The 18600-nt window shown below is 39.7% G+C and overlaps 1 protein-coding gene across 4 annotated transcripts in view; it reads right to left on the reverse strand.

Annotated features, from left to right (window-relative positions):
- The window catches only part of suco (SUN domain containing ossification factor), a 57392-nt gene continuing 38792 nt past the window's right edge, over window positions 1-18600 (reverse strand). For 3 of the 4 annotated variants that reach the window (XM_057841128.1, XM_057841130.1, XM_057841127.1), the window contains 9 exons: window positions 17893-17958; window positions 15801-15884; window positions 11069-11162; window positions 7981-9183; window positions 7805-7892; window positions 5041-5145; window positions 4586-4850; window positions 4327-4382; window positions 1-2695 (listed from right to left, as the gene is read on the reverse strand). In XM_057841128.1, coding sequence (XP_057697111.1) covers window positions 2156-2695; window positions 4327-4382; window positions 4586-4850; window positions 5041-5145; window positions 7805-7892; window positions 7981-9183; window positions 11069-11162; window positions 15801-15884; window positions 17893-17958 — 2501 coding nt within the window. In that variant the 3' untranslated portion in view covers window positions 1-2155. The remainder of the gene's footprint in view (window positions 2696-4326; window positions 4383-4585; window positions 4851-5040; window positions 5146-7804; window positions 7893-7980; window positions 9184-11068; window positions 11163-15800; window positions 15885-17892; window positions 17959-18600) is intronic. The other variant, XM_057841131.1, reaches the window with a different exon arrangement.

An 18600-nucleotide genomic window follows, 5' to 3' on the forward strand; every position in this document is an offset into this window, starting at 1 on the left:
TGAAAGACAAAAAAAGATTTTTATTTAGAAATTCACAGTTTCTAATGGCACTACAACTTTTGTAGTAATTCACACCTGCTCAAAAAACAAAATACTGTGCAGCTTTTTAAAGGAATTAGAGAGAACCTCAAGACAAAAGACTGCTTTAACAAGTTAAACATCCAAAAAGGCATGAGGAGTCATTAAAAAGTGCACACAGAGCTCATTGAGCAACCTCTCTGTTCCGCTGTGTTAAGTAGAATCAAAGTCGCCTCTTGTAACACACAGAAAAAAGTAATCTCAGATCAACCCACAGACAAGAGTTAAAAGGACAAAAGCGATGACATGAATAGTGTTCAATACAACCCCTCTCTGCCTGAATTTCCCTTTTAAACGAAATCTGCGCAAAACTTGCAGTAAGTGAACAAAGGACACACACGGATGCAGACTCACAAAGCTTATGATTAAATGTTCAATCTTTCTTCACAGTTTGTGCAAAAAAAAGGCGGGAAAGTGGGGTCTTGGTATCCCAGTTTGTCAAGATGGACAACCACTCGGAGCCTATCAGAAAACCTTTTATGTATTTAACAACTGATGAGAATACATGCACTTTTCCACCAATCAGAAAGCAGCAGCAGAGTGAGATCAAGCGTTTTCTTAAGTCATGTACCAGTGAGTATTTGCATGTACAAGAAGATATTTACTTTTTTTTTTTTTTTGCTGTTCTCGTTTCCGCTGCAGAGACTGGCCAGCCAGTGTGTGAAAATAAATAAATAGATAAATAAATCTGCTCTTTCAAACTTGTGCGGGAACCTGGGTTGGCTCAGTGATAGAACAGACATGGGTGAAAGTGTGGAAAAAGTTGGCAATTTCAAGTAAACAACAATATGCAACGCATTGGCTGTATTGAAAGCTATAGACGTCCAATTCATTTGAACTGGGAGAGGCTGGCTTCTCCAGATCCAAATGAAGTGCCCATCTATTGCTGTCAGTGGCAGTGAATGATAGATGGAACTTGCATTTTACGGAATCTGAGAACATTTTGGGAGAATTTTCGAAAAAATGATTGAGTCGTGTACGGTTTAAAAAAAAACAAAGAATAAACGCTCTGAACGAAGTTTAAATCAATCTGATCTTTGTATTTGTTTTGAATAAATTCGTGTTATTGGGGGGGTCATAACTAGTTTTTCCTGTTATTTATTCAATTTGAATAATATTGTTTTTATTATTTCATAATATTCATAAAAATCTATAAAAATGAATATCAAAATGATTAATAATGCAATTAATCACATTGTGTAATAATGAATTTAAAAGTAGTAATTAGCACACTTTTATTTTAAATGTACTGCCCTATAAATGAAATCAGATACATAAACTTCTTGGCTGCCATTGACAGACAACCAATTAATTTGAACTGAGAGAGGCTGGCATTGAATGATCGCTGCCATCCCTCCCAGTTCAAATGAATTGGATGTCGACCGCCGTCAATGAGAGACCAAGAGTTAATGCAGTTAAAATAATTAACTGGGAGATTAATTGCAATCAATCACAGTCTGTTTAATAATGAATTCAAAAGAAGTATTTATTTCTAAATGTACAATCATATTAATGAAATATTAAGCTATATCAACACAATGACTTAATGCACAGTTAAAAATAATTAACTTAATGTGCGAGTTAACTCGCCTGTGATCAAGGACGCTATGGAGTTTTGTTTTGTTACTCACATGCCCAAAAAAACTGATAAAATGTTGAGTTCAGAGCATTATTATTATTATTATAATATATATATATTTTTTAAACGTTGTGTGCTGCTTTTCTGAAAACGTACTGAAACGTAAAAGTTGTTTTCTTCATCAGGCTGCTGAGGGAGTCAGACAAAAGCTGGGAGGGGATCTATGAACAAAGACTGTGGTCCCGGAAGTCATAATGGCAAGACAGGAAGGATATGAATGCAACAAAGAGAAGAGAAAAGATGTATTTTGTAACTTGGTTCTCTCACTATGACATGCTTTGAATACTTTGTGGATACTTTAACTAAACTTGTCCACGCAAACAAACATTTGTGTTTTGAACACAAATTCAAAAGGGGGCAATAAAGGCACGTAACCGTTAAAAGGTCTGTTTGATGGGAGTGGAGGAGGGCGAATGCGGTTCTTTGGGATGATGCGGTTCAGACTTGCCCGCTGAACGCGGTCACCTGGATGGTGCCGATGCTGAGTTCTTTGCTGCTCTTCATGAGGTGTTGCAGGCCGGACAGCGAAGCCGCGCGATTGTCCGCTAGCTCGGCGTGCCGTGACTTTCGTCGCTTGGTGGAGCGCCTCTCTTGCCGGGACTTGGACGGCGGACGCGCTGACTGAAGGGACGTCGTTGGGGGCAGCTCGGCGTAGGAGAAGGCGGGCGAAGGAGGCGGCAAGCGCACGGTGAATGAATCCTCGGAGTGGGTTGACGAGCTGGAGCTAGGTGTCTCTGAGACGGGCTCCTTTGAGGAGTAGCGGGGCAATGATGTGGTTTCCACAGGGGCAGATGAAGTAGTAGTAGGGGGCGGAGGCAGTGGTGGCAGGGCAGGGGGAAGCCCAAAGACTGGGAGCGAAAGGTGGGGGCTTGCATGGAAGCCGTTGCATTTGATGTCCCCATTAGTGAGGGGCACTAAGGGGCCAGACGGCTTCAGCGTTTCTACTTTGTCCAAAGACTTTGATTTACAGCGTTTTTTCTGCAAAGAAGAGGAAATATTTATTTAACGTGAAGCATCAGCATCACCTTTATCATGCGCATCCCAGCAGAAGAATCCTGTTTAATAAATTGAATAAAAACAATTGAATTTTTCTGATGTGCAATAGTGGAGAAAAAGGTAAATAAACACCAGTTAATTCCAGGAAGTGGCTGACATTTTATCAATGCTGGTAACATTTTAGCCAATCAAATGTGAGTATATCAGATTGTCTGCCCTTCCTTGTGGCATTGTTATTACTCATAATCAAAGACACATGTGCTCGAGTCTATCAGTGTGCATGTTCGTGGATATGAATGACGTCAAAAAAATGGCTGTGCTCATAAGTTGTGTCCTTTTTTTATTTTATCCATTATAAGAGGTCAGAGAAGTTCGCAGTTTGCATATCGTTAGCGCAACAGTCTTTCACATAACGGTCATATATACAATTGTTCACTTAAACTTTGGGGGGGGGGGGGTTTATGGTTGTGCAAATAGTTGATTATTTTTAAGAAATGGTAGATTTTGATTATGTTAGACTGGAGTCGAGCAATTATTTGATGTGTGAAAATAGACATGTGCCGATCACTGGTTTCAAGTTATACCGTGGAATGAAAACGTCATGGTTTCAAAACCGCAAAAAAATTTCCGTCATAATGTCCCTAAAGTTTTTTTTTTTTTTTTTTAATGTCCCAAAAATGCATGGTGAAATCCCTCGCCTGCAGCTGCAAGGCTAAACCCTCCCCCACCGGTTGTTGATCAGTGCCAGTGAGTTGGCTGTGCTACACGATGGCTGGAGGAGCTGAAACTCCTGAACTAAAATGAGTAGAGTGAATTTTGGCAGCCTTTGGAGCCTTTCTTTTAATTGGCTGAAGCCTTACAATCCCTCTCCCTACGATTAGAAATATCATGGGAAGCAAGGTAGCGATTGATCTTTTTGCTAACACCTTATGTTATTTCCCAACGCAGGGAAGATATATTAATTGGTAGCACTACGCACAGTCATGGTTCCACTTCCCATCATGCATTTGGGCATGGCCACGGTATCATTTACTGAAAGCTCAACAAATACACTAGATGGCAGTATTTAGTCACAATATACAAAGTCACAAGCCTTTCTATCCGTGGATCCCTCTCACAGAAAGAATTAATAATGTAAATGCCATCTTGAGGATTTATTATATTAAACAAATACAGAACTTATATACTGTATGTTGAATGTATATATTCGTCCGAGTTTTATTCATTTTTTTCTTGATGCATTGCCAAAATGTATATGATCGGGAAAAATTATCGGGAATGATTGGAATTGAATCGGGAGTAAAAAAAAGCCATCGGATCGGGAAATATCGGGATTGGCAGATACTCAAACTAAAACGATCGGGATCGGATCGGGAGCAAAAAAAATGATCGGAACGACCCTATTGATAACCGATGGCGCCAATTGGCTGCCTCACTTCTGTCAGACTGCCCCGAGGGAGCTGTGGCTACTATAGCACCAATATCTAGTGTGGAGTGAAAGAATAATGCATTGTAAAGCATCTTTCAGTGTCCTGAAAGTGCAATATAAATCTAACGCAAAATTATTTGTATTGTTTCAAAATGGTAAAATAGTAGTCTGGGAGACACTTTACCTTTTTCTCTGGAGAAAACCTTAGCGGCTCTACAATATACAAGTCATCTGGACCTACTGTAGAGAAAAGAGGAACAGATGAAGAACAGTAACACAAGTTGAACCTTTGAATTAGAGCGCAGCTGGCAAAAGCCTACCCCTAGCCAGCAAAACTTCACACTCTATTCTTATTCTCCTTAAGCCTCCATGTGCACACAAGCTGCCACCGACAGCGTTCAGCGTCAAGGGCAAGTGCATAAACAGATTGATGTCATGTTTACCTTCTGTAGAAGATGACAGGTGGAAGGACTTTGAGCGCACGAGCGGACACGTGACCCTGCGCTTCAGGCTCATGTCGTCGTAGGAGGAGAAGCATCTCTTAGGACTTGGGTAGTTGTTGCTTTTGGGCGGCACTACCAAGGCGCCGGCAGTCACGTCAGCCCTGGCAGCGGTGCAGGAGCTGCGGCAGCACTGCACGCACACCAGCAGGCCCAGGGACAGGCACAAGACCAAAGAAAAGACCAGGTAGCACTGACGGTCTGATACCTGAATAGGGGAATAGGTTGTGGGTTTTGGGGCCAAAAAACAATAAATAATTGCTCACTTTTAAATCATTGGCTGCTATTGACAGTGATAGCTGTCCAATCAATTTCAGCTGGCGGCAAATAATTGAACAATCACAAGTCGAAATGGATCGGACGTCTATCGCCATCAATGGTAGGGAGTGACTTTTCACCTCTTTCTGAAGTTGTGTGACAGTGTCTGTGAGATTGAGCATCAGTTTAGTGAGGTTCCCCAGCTGAGTCTGAAGAGCCTGGATGGAGTCTTGTTGCTTCTGGTCCTGATAAACAAAGCAAAGTCTGAATCAGCTCATTTAAAGGAACCTCGGACAAAGACTTGTAGGCTCTAATAAGCCACAATTGTTCTCTTTTTCTAAAATATGTTATTAGAAACACATGAATTATCTATAATATTTAGTACATGTCTTGACCAACAGAGAGCGCCATGTTTTAGGCGCGCAATGGACGCTCGGGGTGAGGACGTAGATTGTCACTGTCACTCGACGAATACTACCGGATTACTGCAATTCCTTCTACGCGGTGAGACGTCCCACACATGTGCTCATTGGTTAAAAGCGATTAGTACTTACTATTTGTGTTTATATTGAGTCTTTTATTACCTTTTCAGGGCACCAAAATACTTTTTGCATTGGTTTCACTCTCATTCTTTTAAGCACTGTGTTTTCTTGTGGTAGCTTTAAAGCAGATTGTTTATCTGTTGACCACATTAGTAACGTAGCATATTTAAACCACCCTTATTTGATATTCCTACGTTTGAGAATTTCTTAAGGCATCGTTAGTATGTTCTGTCTTTATATATTTCCAAACAAAACAAGCTAAAAGCAAATGTCAGTACTTTGGGTGTCAAATTCGCCTCTTGTAAAACGTTTCGCCGCTGTAGCACATTTTGGCAAGACAGTTTTTTTCCCCTACTCTCGTATTGTCCTGTCTTTCCTGTTCATTTTGTTTTTGCTGCTCGTTTTGCCAAATATCGACAGTGTTATCAGGCTCATTAACTAATTTGCTTCCAAAAATGTATAAATACATTCTATTTTTAATTGTTTCAGTGTCCCAAAGATGTATTTATCTGCCTTTTACGTTTTTTTTTTTGTTTTTTTTTCAAAAGAGACATCTCTGGGTTGTAATTTAGCTCCAAAGCACAAAGCGGAAATCCATTTTAAAGCAATAAAACTGGCCACTGGAGGGCAGTAGCGCATTTGGTAAGACCCTCAACCCTATTCAACAGCAAGGAACGGCCAAGCCTCAAAGCCGGGACCACTAGATGCCGTTAAGTCCGTGCTGCTCGCGGGCAAAGCCCGCGGAGACTCAAAAAAAATTCCTCTTCTTGAAACAGGCGGCGATGAGGGAAAAGTTTAATCGGCTGTCGCAGCCACAATAGCGTCATCTTTCAGTTAGTTATGTGGAAATAAATTGTTACTTTGCTATCAAAAGCTCTATTTGTCTTGTTGTTTATGTTATTTTGTAAAAGGAAAACATTGTTCAGATGTTTGGGATGTAACTAAAACAAAAAATAGCTGTGTTAAAGTCAAAGTCATGTTTGAAATGTATGTTTTCACAAAAAGCTCAATTTCTCCGTTTTTTCATCAGAAATTGGAAAATTGCTCAAACTAAGCTATTTTCTAATGCCGATTTCTAAAGAATGGAAAATGATTTTTTTTTTTTGCTGAAAGAAGAGTTTCTAATCTTTCATTTGGTGGGTTCCATGTTTATATAGCAATACAAAAGAATTTTCTGTGGGCCATGCAAAATCAGTCAAAATCCAGTTAAACGGCCGGGAGCGAAGGGCCTTGCTCCGGTGAAAATGGCTGGGAGTGAATGAGCTAATGTTCCTCTCGGGTTCAAATTGAAAGGGTTGAACAGATGACATGTTTATGTCGCTAGAGTCATATTCTGGAAGTTCGGCAGTGTGGCCATGTGACGTCACCGTCCTGCGACGCCAACAACAACAATGGCGACCAACTAACTTTACAAATGATATAAAAATGAAAACATCAAGAAGGGTTTCAAGATCAAATTATTTTAACTCAAAGTAACATTAATCTTTTAAGAACTACAAGTCTTTCTATCCGTGGATCCCCTTCAAGGGCGAGGGGAGACCTTTATCATGTGCATCCCAGTGAAAAGAATCTTGTTGGGACTATTGTAAGTGGTGGCAGTCATTTTTTCAATACGGTACCATTTCAGCCAATCAAATACAAGTGTGCCAGAATGACTAACATTCCTTGTGACATCATTATTAGTCATTAAAACATGGACCTGGGCTCAAGTCTATCAGTGTATTTTTGCGTGGGTATTGTTGTTACTAAAATGCGACAGGCTACCCAGTTGGTCCAAACATGTGCAAAACCTTTGTCTCACATCCTCTCGAAACCGTGAAAGCACAATAGATATACTGTATATACGATGGAGTCAGACTTATTAGAATAATATTCTTCGACTGGTCATGCATGTGGTGCATACTTGAGCCATACTGCTCATGTGCTAAAAAACTGAAATCTTAAAATTCAAATGCTATAAATTATTTTTAAAATTTTTATTATATATGTACAGATTATTAAATTTAATTTAAATTCTTTTAATGCAAAATGTGTGTCCCCGACTACACGCATTTGGACTGCGCATGCGTGAAACCTGCCTCACAAGCCGCGGTGGTGGACTGGCCAGAGACAACATATAAATCAATTATTCTTCAACCAGCAAGACCGACCAGTTGAGCAATATGTAAGTAATATGTCTGAATCTATAGTGTCATCAGGGCTCGAGAAGAAGTGACGCAGGTTTCATGTGAGCACGTACCAATTTTACACGTCACAATCAGGTAGACAGGTATTACTGACGTCATGAAATGGCTGCAGTCTTGAATGGTGTTCTTTTTGGTGTTTAAACATTTTCAGAACACTACACTAAAAAAATGCCCACCTGCTTCTCAGCGATGCGTGAGGTGTTCTGCAACTTGATGATAGTCTTGTTGAACGCTCTCTGCATCTCCTCCATCTGTTTGCGGTATCTAAGCGACAATGAGCTGGTCAGAAACCAGAATCTTCCAAGAAGAAACCACAAGTAAGAACTCTGGTATGGATGACCCGTCTCTTTACCTCTGGCTAAGCTCCTCCAGGTATCTACCAGATAGACTCATGTTCATCTCCAGGGCTTTGATTCGGTTATTAAGCCTCATGAAGACGCTCTCTTTCTGGCTGGAGCCGTGTACGGCTGCCCCGTTGGACGTTGCACTGCTGCCGCTTGTTGGGACACCGTTGTTGTAGTCCACGCCATTCTGCAACTCGGCGTAGAAATCGGTGGCCGCCCGGTGCGCGGTGCCGTTTAATAGTTCATCCTCTGCGGTGTCCACCCGATGAGGTTCTCCTCCTTGAGGGTCCACGTGTTCTTCTAAATTTATGTTAGGTTTCTGCAGGTCCCCAACTGCGTTAGGGTCCATTACGGGAGGAGTGGTCAGTTGCTCAGTGGGTGGGATGATGAGGTCTTCGGGTCGTGACGCAGTGGGAAGATCCTGTTCTTTTGGGGTGGGGAGAGCAGTGTCAGGAGCATCCATCTTCTGGGTGGGAAGTTGTGGTGAGGGGCTCGGCACTGAGGCAGGAGGAGTGGCGCTCAACTGCTGCGTGTCGGGCAGAGGGGCAGCCTGGAGGGGAGGAGTGGAGACAGGGTTCAGGGCAGCATCCTTGATGGGGGGCAATAGTAGGTCCTGGTGGGTGGGAGTCAGGGAACTGTGGATATCCGAGAAGCTGTGCGGGAAAAGGGTGGACGTCCTACTAGGCTCCAGCTGCAGGTCAAGCGGTGGAGTGTGCGGTGTGAGTGGGAGATCGCTTTGTTGTCCACCCTCGTTTTGGTCTGGAAGCGGTGCCTCGGGCTCTGGTGTTTTTTCAGTGAGGGGAAGGACATCCTGTGTAGGTGTCGGTGTGGGATTGGGGATCTGTGGAGGTTTGGATATCGGGGTCTTTACAACAGGGCTTGTCTGAGTGTGAAGTTTACGGAGTCTCTCCTCAGCTAACACGACGGCGCACCAGCGGTGAAGCAATTCCGGTAGTGTGGCGAGGCAGGACACTGAAGCCAAGAAAGGACAGTACATAGAGGTCTCCCTAGCCACCATTTCATCACTTTTCTCCTCTTCCTCTTCCTCCAACAAGGTGACAGTAGACTGTCGAGGTTCTTCGTCCTCATCTTCCTCTTCCACCAGGGTAACAATCTGTCTGTCCATGTTGGGTTCGAGGGATGGGGTGGATGTAGAAGAAACAGCAGCATTCTGAGGGTCCGTGTCATCTTCTAATTTTACGGGTGTCTCTCTAAAAAAATGGAAAATCAAAGTTACATATCGATGTTGTTAGGTCTCACCAGCCAACCAGGGAGACGCTCACTACTGCTAAGTTTCTTTAATGCACTGCGGTGGAGAAGTTCAGTAAGAAACTGATTAGTATCTGTACTGAATTTTATCTAAAAGATTAGCAAATGTGCAAAAATGCTAAATTCAGATGGGGATAAGAATTCAGCTTCGGACCTTCTTTCCTTTGTGAGGAGTATTACGAACGTAGTATAGAGTTATTCAAATTGTTCATGTAAGCTGTGCATAGATTATTTTAAGTACAGATAGTCCCCGGGTTACGAGCAAGTTCCGTTCCTACGTTGGCGACATAACCTGAATTTCTGTGTAAATTGCAATTAACTCTTCAAGTACTCCTAAATACCCCCTGAATCTCGAGATAACTATCCAAAAACAGATATTAGAAGTCATATTAACAAAATAAAGTAAAAAATAAGATGCTGTGAGGTACAATAAGTTACAGTTTATGAGACTTCAAAAAACACCGGAGAAAAATTGGCAGACGAGACTCCAGAGTCATAAAGTCGGGTACGTCGTAACCCAGGGACTACATGTACCTTGATTTACAAGCTCACAACCTAAAGGGCAGATGAAGAGTTCAATTCTTGAGCGTTTCACTTGGTTAAATTGTAATAAATGCATCACTCGCGGTCTCAAAACTCATATTACAAAAAACTTTTTTCATTGACTGCGTATTTTTAAGTTACTACCATGGCAACACCTCACCTTAGCAACGAGGGACGTGCCTCGCTGCTGGCCGCCATCTGATGACTTAATTTACCGAAGGCCTCGGCCAGCACTCCAATATGGAAGTATAGCACGATGCTATCTTTGCCATATATGGCAAAGATGTTCTGGGTTTTTCTCGAGAGATTCATCATGCCATCTCGATGTGTAGCGCTGAATTGCTCACACGAAGGCTCGAGACTATCTGTGGCCCAAAAAACCTTCTGCAAGGATTTGGACATATTTTGTGAGAGTCAAGCTGAAGAACTTCTCCCCGGCTCGATCACTTCTTTATTTTTCAACATTTCAGTGACGACAGCTTGGAAAGCCTAAGAGAAAACAACCTTGGTTTTTCAAAGACGTAAGTAGACCCCTACTGGCTTTTCTAATTCTAAAATTTGATGCAATTCTGTTGATATAGGGGCAAATCCTACTGCCAGTTCGACTAAGTGTGACCCGTTTTTTTGTTGTTGTTGTTGGCTTGTCATAAGTAAAGAGGACAGCTGACAAGTCATCTATTCATGTGAAGTTTATACTTTTATTACAACATCTATATAACTAGTCGTCTGTTTTTGCACTTACTGATAATTATGACACCCAGAATGGCCGGGTAAAGAAAGGTTCAGAGAGAAATCACGATGCAGGTAAGAGGGGTTTTCACTCTTCCTTATGTGAAGTGTCACCACCGTCTGCTGTGCCAAGTAAATCGTCGTCATCTGATGCCTCAGGTTCAAACACGTAAGGATTAATAATCTTTCCTGGAAGTCCTTGTCATCATTAGCGTCACGAAAAAGCGATCCTGAATGGCTACTTTCGATGGAAATATCACTATCGCTGGTGCTGCTATGGATAAAGTCCACCTAGTCTTCTGTTGCCTTCTGCAAATGACGACACACTTCCGGCTTTGGGACGGCAGTACTGACTGAGTGTTGAAAAACTAAACATTCTCTTGCAGTTACGTGTTAGAAATGACAGTCGTTTTGATGAACTCGTCCTAAGTTTAAATTTGTCAAAATACACAGAGTTCAAAAAGCTCTTCATCTGCCCCTTTAATACTTTACTCCTTTCTTCCACTTTACTTGGTATACCACATAAAAACGCCAACCCTTCATTATGGCTCTTACAGTGTCGAGTCTTGAGGCGTTTCCACTGGTGTAGCATTCGTGGCATGTACACTCTCCTTGTTGGTCAACAGTTCTTCCGTCACGTTACCTGTGACTAAGAAAACAGCATTAAGATGAAAGTCTTAAACTAATGCAGACCTTCTCAACCAGTTGGGCAGGCTTCCCAGGGATGCATTTTTTCCCCCCGCCCTACTAAAGTGTAATTGCACATGCAATACAGTAGATGTCAGTTGTGCACCGACTACTTGTGTGTGCAGAGGAAGTATTAGCTGTATGTGTCTTTACGAAACAAAAGTGTAGAACTGCCTGATATTGACTAACAGTATTCGATATGGATATTTTTGGAATACCAGAACTCGCTTATGTTTACAGCACTGCCGTGCTTTTTAGCTGCTGTAAATCAAACCACTATGCCAACATGCCTACTGCGTGGGAAACAATTTCAGACAAATGATATTAAAAGAACTATTTGGGATTCATATGTTTATTGTTTAATGTATAATAACCTAGTTGGCAGAGCAAGTTTTTTCCAATACAGTTTATTTTGTAAACCAAAATAATAGCGGTTGCATAATTTCACTGGTCTAAAAACACAGGTATTTGATTGCCATCAGCAAAACATGAAAAAAAAAAAATCATCCCTATCAGAAAGAAATGTCTCCCACATACTAAGACCAGGAAATATGATGCAAGTTATGTACAGCATGTCTTCAAAGTGAAGATAGTGGGAGACGTACATAGATTTGTGTTTACTGTGTCTAAATGTTGGCAGACAGCATAAAGGGGAATAAATTGCATCTCTTACAAACATCCCACCCTAAATCACCATAATAAGCTGCTTAAGTTCATTCTTTGAAAATGTGCCCAAAAATGCCTTAAATCTCAATGAACTTGAACAATTTAATAGACATATTTATCATCACAGCGGAGAGTGAGGGGGACAAATTAGTTTCCTCTTCCTCATGGAGGCATGAGAGAAAATAATTGAGATGCACTGGACTAATGGCTCCACAGTGCCTACAGCAGACATGTCCAAAGTCCGGCCCGGGGGCCAAATGCGGCCCGTGGACAAATTTCATACGGCCGCCAGCCTCTGTCATGAAATCAATAACATCTGGCCCGCACACAGACTTAATTGGTCAGCAATACTGCAACCAGCATATAATGTAGCTTACACACGAAATGCTGCTCCTCATTTACCAACTAAAAGGCAGCAGCACTTTAACCCTTTATTGCCAAATGTATCACATTTGATAAACCTAAAATTTCATGATTTTCAGACTAATTTAGAATTTTTACATTTCTTTTTGGAAAAAAAAAAGATGGATGCAAGTCAACACATGCATCTGCAGGTTCCATAAGAAAAAAACATGATTTAGCATGGATTATAGATATTAGAGCGCTGATTACACATATTCATTTTGACTTTTCTTTTCACAAATTTGAAAAAAAAAAAAAAGGTTTCATTAGGACCTTATTTTTCAAATTTTGGGATTCTCTGATAATTGCTTCATGTTGCAGGATTTTAAGGGCTAAGCAACATTACACCGTGTGATCCTCTACTTCCAATTTTCTAAAATGGCGACAATCAACACAAAAAAAGTTGACTGTGATGGCCGACGCTTCAAGGATAGGTGGAAATTGGACTATTTCTTCACTAAAATACACAACAACTGTGTCTTGCCTCATTTGCAAAGAGACAGTCGCTGTTTTTTAAGATTTAAATGTGAGGCGATATTACCAAACCAGACGTGCTGACATGTATGACAAGATTACAGAGAAGATACGCAGCCAGAAATTGAAGCAACTTGAAGCTAGTTTAATTTCACAGCAGTAGTATTTCGCAAGAACCCGAGATTCGAAAGAACGCCGCAAAGGCTAGTTGCGAGATTGTTGAAATTATTCATAAAAAAATAATAAAGCAAATATGACAAATGGCTTGCTAAATTTTGCTTAAATATATTGTTCTATGTAACAGCCAAGGTCGGCCCCCCACATTTTTACCACGCCAAATCTGGCCCCCTTTGCAAAAAGTTTGGACACCCCTGGCCTACAGTCTGTAGCAGGCAGTGTGGAGATGAGACCCTTTTCCTGGCAGTTTGACTCACAAGCCTATGTTTGGGCAAGTCAGGAGACAAACTGGTCTGATCCAGTTAGAACTCATCATGCCCTTAGCAAAGCTAGTCGGAGTAACAGAGAAACAAACTCATTTAAACTATTTCAACATTTCAACTATTTAAAGTTATTCAGTGCCATGGTTAGCTGATCACTACCAGCCCTTCCAGTCAAAATGAATAGAATGTCTATCATAGGTAGTTAAGAATGTTAAGTATTTTGATAAGCATAAAAAGTTTTAACACCTCTTTTGCTGCCTGTCAAAAAGGTAAAAACACCACACAATTGATTTGTACATGTTAAAGGACACAACGTTTCAAATTTGTTTGAGTCATTCAATCCCCTCTGCAATCTCCTCCCATCTGAGATCTGCCATTTCCTCAACGATCCATTCCATTCATTCAGAAGTGCATCAAAAGGGAAAGGCCGAATACGGTGACTCATCTATCTGTATAGAAGACTGAATCAAGGCTAAATAACTTGATGTTTAAAGATGATTTTTTTTCTGTGAGTCATTCAGACAAGCCAGGGCCTCATCTAACTGCGTAAGCTTTATAACGTTGTGAAAAAATTTACCAAACCTGCTTTTAAGCATGCAAACGTCAATCTTAAAGAAAATGCTTATATGGCTGTGTGTGGTGTCACATAATTTCCAGCAGAATTACCATATTTTTCAGACTTTAAGTCGCAATTTTTATTTTCTCTCCAGAGTTTGGCTACGGGTGCGACTTATACTCTGGAGCGACTTATATGTGAAATTATTAACCCATTATTATATCATTTCACATGTTGTTTTGGGGTTTTGGAGTGACACTGATTGGTAAACTTGTTAGCATGTTCTTTATGCTATAGTAATCTGAATAACTCTTAATCGCTATGTTACGTTAACATACCGGCCACGTTCGCTTTTCATTGTTCATGCATCATGTAACAGTAACATTAGGGGTGTGACAAAATATCGAAATGGTGATATATCGTGATTAGGGCTGTCAAAATTATCGCGTTACCAGGCGGTAATTAATTTTTTGAATCAATCACGTTAAAATATTTGACGAAATCAACCCACATGCCCCACTCAGATTAAATTGACACCAGTGTAATGCCCGCTTGTTACTTGTTACTTGTTTTTTGTTGTTTGGCACCCTCTGCTGGCGCTTGGGTCCAAATAATTTTGTGGGTTTGGGGAGTGAGCATGGTGTAATGACATCAACAATGGCGAGCTACTAGTTTATTTTTTGATTGAAAATGTTTTCGTTTTATTAAAATTTGTAAAATTAAGAGGGGTTTTAATATAAAATTTCTATAACTTGTACTAACATTTATCTTTTAAGAACTACAAGTTTTTCTATCCATGGATCGCTTTAAGAGAATGTTAATAATGTTAATGCCATCTTGTTGATTTATTGTTATAACAAATACAGCACCTATGTACCGCATGTTGAATGTACATATCCGCCTTGTGTCTTATCTTTTCATTCCAACAATAATTTACAGAAAAATATGGCATATTTTATAGATGGTTTGAATTGCGATTAATTACGATTAATTAATTTTTAAGCAGTAATTAACTCGATTAAAAATTTTAATCGTTTGACAGCCCTAATCGTGATACTTTGTATCCCAAAAGGTTATCGATATGCTCCTGCCAAGAATCGAGATATTGTTTTAAAAAGGTGTCAATTTCTAATAAAATAAAAAGGAACAAACAAGTTGCCACCAAAATCTTCCACCATAATGGTGTCTCAGTTAACACTAAGGCTGCATTGATGGTGCTTGACGCCCAATCCATTTAGACTAGGAACGTTCTATTTTTAGGGCCTTTACAGGTCACTTGCTGTTCATTTTAGGGCATTTACAGGTCATTTCCTGTTGAGTTTGAGTCACTGCCTATTCATGTGGGTGATTCCCAGGTCACTTCCTGTTCTGTAACTCAAAATAAGCAGGAAGTGACCCATAAAATACCCCAAAATCAACAGGGGGTACCTGAAAATCAACAGGTAAATGACCTTAAATTGGCCAAAATTACCTCATTGCCACTGCCACTGAGGGAGGTGGGAGGGAATGAACATTCGCTGCCACCCTCCCAGTTCAAATGGATTGGACGTCTTCTAATGATAAACTCATTCCAATTCACAGCAGAAGCTTGTTTTTTCTTTTAATTAGTTGTTTGTAGAATATCCTAGAATGATTTCCTGACCAATGTATCGATAATAATTGTATCGTCAAATCATCGTTATCGTGAGCTTTGTATGGCAAATCGTATCGTATCGTGAGGTACCAAGAGGTTCCCACTCCTAATTAACATACTGTACACTGATTCAGCATGTTGTTCTCTATTGTATTTTTATTTCAAATTGCCTTTTAAAATGACATATCTGTTCTAAGTGTTAGATTTTATTAAGTGAATTTCCCTCAAAAATGCGAATTATACTCCGGTGCGACTTATATATGTTTTTTTCCCTCTTCGTTGGGCATTTTATGGCTGGTGCGACTTATACTCGGGTGCAACTTATAGTCTGAAAAATATGGTATAAAATGGGTGCATTAATTGAGTAAAGTAATGAAACAGAAAGGGGCTGACCGAAGACAGGATGGGAAAAAAGAATAGCACACATACCTGGAATCCCTGCTTGGCCCTCCAGCTCAGGTTTCCCACCTAGCACATTAGCTGCTATGTTGTTGACCATGTTGAGGATGGCATCTAAAAGTTTACACAACGTCGGCATTTTAGCAAGAGTCCTGTATCATGTTTTATTATTCTCTAAACCTAATGAAATTGTTTTTTTGTTCACTTTTTTTTTTAATTAAAATCATTGCTAATTGTCTTTCCCTGAGAGGAGCATGTGGCCATGAATGTAAAAGAGTGAATAATAAGTGAATGAATATTATGAGAGATTTCAGGTAAGAAAAAAGTGGAAAAACTCAACCCCGAGCCACAGGAAAAAGACTAGCTAATGAAGTGTAAAAAAGGCACCCATGTTTGCTTGCATGGAGAAAGCACTGACTTGGCATTTTTAACTTTACACAGCACTTTGGCTGTTTGCCTGCCCAAGTGCTTGGGCAGTTTTTAGCCTCGACATAAGAAAATGGTGATGCAGCATGTTCTAGATAATAATACATTTTTTGTTCCATTTTCCTCATCAAAGCAACAGTGTTTTTTTTTTTTTTTTTTTTTTTTTTTTTTTTAAACAACTTTTCAAACAATGACATTAATTTTGAAAATCATGACAGGGGGAGCTGCATTTAATTTTTTTTTTTAATTAAAAAAAGTTTTTAAAAGTATCACACACAACAATTTTAAAAGACAGAATTACTCAAGAAAAAAAATGTCTTATCTGCCATTATGTAGGGACTTAAAAATAATAATGGAAGCACTTTCACTAGCATACTCCATTGAACTCACAAATTTGTATATAGGTTTTGCCTAATCTTATAAATCATTTCATTAGACTACAAAATGGGTGTTTTTTTTCTTTGTTTATATATGACAGGAAATTACTTGTTAGTTACAAAAGAATGTCTGCATATTTTGCTGAGGTCATTGTGAAAGCTTTTGGCCTCCTGCAGTGGCCTAAAATCTCACCCCAAAATAGAACTCCTCTACTTCAAATGTTTATTCAATTTAAATTAGGGCTGTCAAAATTATCGCGTTAACGCGCGGTAATTAATTTTTAAAATTAATCACGTTAAAATATTTGACGCAATTAACGCACATGTCCCGCTCAGACAGTATTCTGCCTTTTGATAAGTTTAACAGCAAGGTTTTTTGTGCTGTCTAACAGCGAACTCTTGTGGTCGCTTTGCGACATGGTTTATTGCTTTCGTGCCAGTTCAATATGGCTGCACGACGTCTCGGGCTGACGCCTACGTTGTAATGTTGTGCTTATATGATCCTTGGACAAGATTTGTCCGTCAGTATGGTTGTTGTAAAGAATGTACGTATTATGTTAGTAAGCGAAATGTTATATTTTTTGTATGAGACGCTTTTTGTTTATGTTTAGTGAACCTGTATAGCGTGCTAAGCTAACGTTGTTGCTAATGCAATGCTTGTGTACTTTTTTTTTGTAGTTTCACTACGGTCTAAAGAGGACAATGGTTTGAGGCCATTTTATTAATAAATCAGATGAAAAAGGAAGAAGTCTGATTATTAAGGCGTCGTTCACTAGCTGTCTAGCTTTGGAAAAAGTAGACGCTTCAGAGTGAGGACAGCATAGACAGATTTAAATGACAGTAGAGTGAAATGCCCACTACAGTCCTTATGTACCGTATGTTAAATGTATATATCCATCTTGTGTCTTATCTTTCCATTCCAACAAATTATTTTACAGAATATATATATATAATTTACAGAAAAATATGGCATATTTTATAGATGGTTTGAATTGCGATTAATTGCGATTAATTATGATTAATTAATTTTTAAGCTGTAATTAACTTGATTAAAAATTTTAATCGTTTGACAGCCCTAATTTAAATCCATTATGCCAGTGGTTCTCAAAACTTTTTTAAAACCAATGACCACAAAAACAAAACTGTTTAAAAGTGTGTATTACACTTCAAACTTAAGTACAATTTAACCTTACTTCGCTTTGTTCGAAAAACTAGAGGGAACTCTCGTACTACAGTGATATGGTGACCATACTTTCACAATCACTGAAACATTTGTCATTTTGGACAAAGTGCAATATTCTTGTTTTGTGTGTACGTACTGGTTGCCGAGCCAAGCAAGTTTTTAGACGCCTTGTCATCTGATGGTTGAAAGCCAGGTGGATAGTCTGTAAGACAGAAAAATTACAATGCATTTACTAACCAATAATTGAATCAATTGCCCAGTGGAGACTTTATTGGGTACACCTTATGACCTCTAAATTTTGCATATTGTACAGTGGTATCTCGACTTATTAACACATCGACATACCATCCTTTCAACATCCGACGAAAAACTTAAGTCGTCATTTGTCTCGACATGACATGTCTGAAATACGACGATTTAAAACAGCGTCACAATTTCATTGTTTTCCCGCAAGACAGCAGATTTTCTTCTGAGAGGAATCAACATGGGTCCAAGAAGGTTAGTGCATGTGGTAGGAAAAAAAATGAGGAAAAAGGTGATCCTTACCATTGAAATTAAGATGGAAATTGTAAGTGCCTAAATAACGTTTGGATAATTATTAATGTCAACTAAATTTATTTGGTTCTATAAAACAGGTTGTTAATTGTTATTTGGTTATAGAAGACAAAATTTCGTGGAACTACTTTGTGACGTCACGTTTGACGTAGTGTCGTACGATATATGGGGAAGGGCTCGGTGCGCGAATTCAGTCGGCGTGAGGCATGAATGAGGAAGCATATTAAGCATATAGCCCAAACAGTTTTTGACGTCTCCTTATCTCGATCTTCTTAGTTAAATTAGTCTC

This window comes from Corythoichthys intestinalis, chromosome 7 (assembly GCF_030265065.1).
Source record: "Corythoichthys intestinalis isolate RoL2023-P3 chromosome 7, ASM3026506v1, whole genome shotgun sequence".
In the NCBI taxonomy this organism is placed as follows: Eukaryota; Metazoa; Chordata; class Actinopteri; order Syngnathiformes; family Syngnathidae; genus Corythoichthys; species Corythoichthys intestinalis.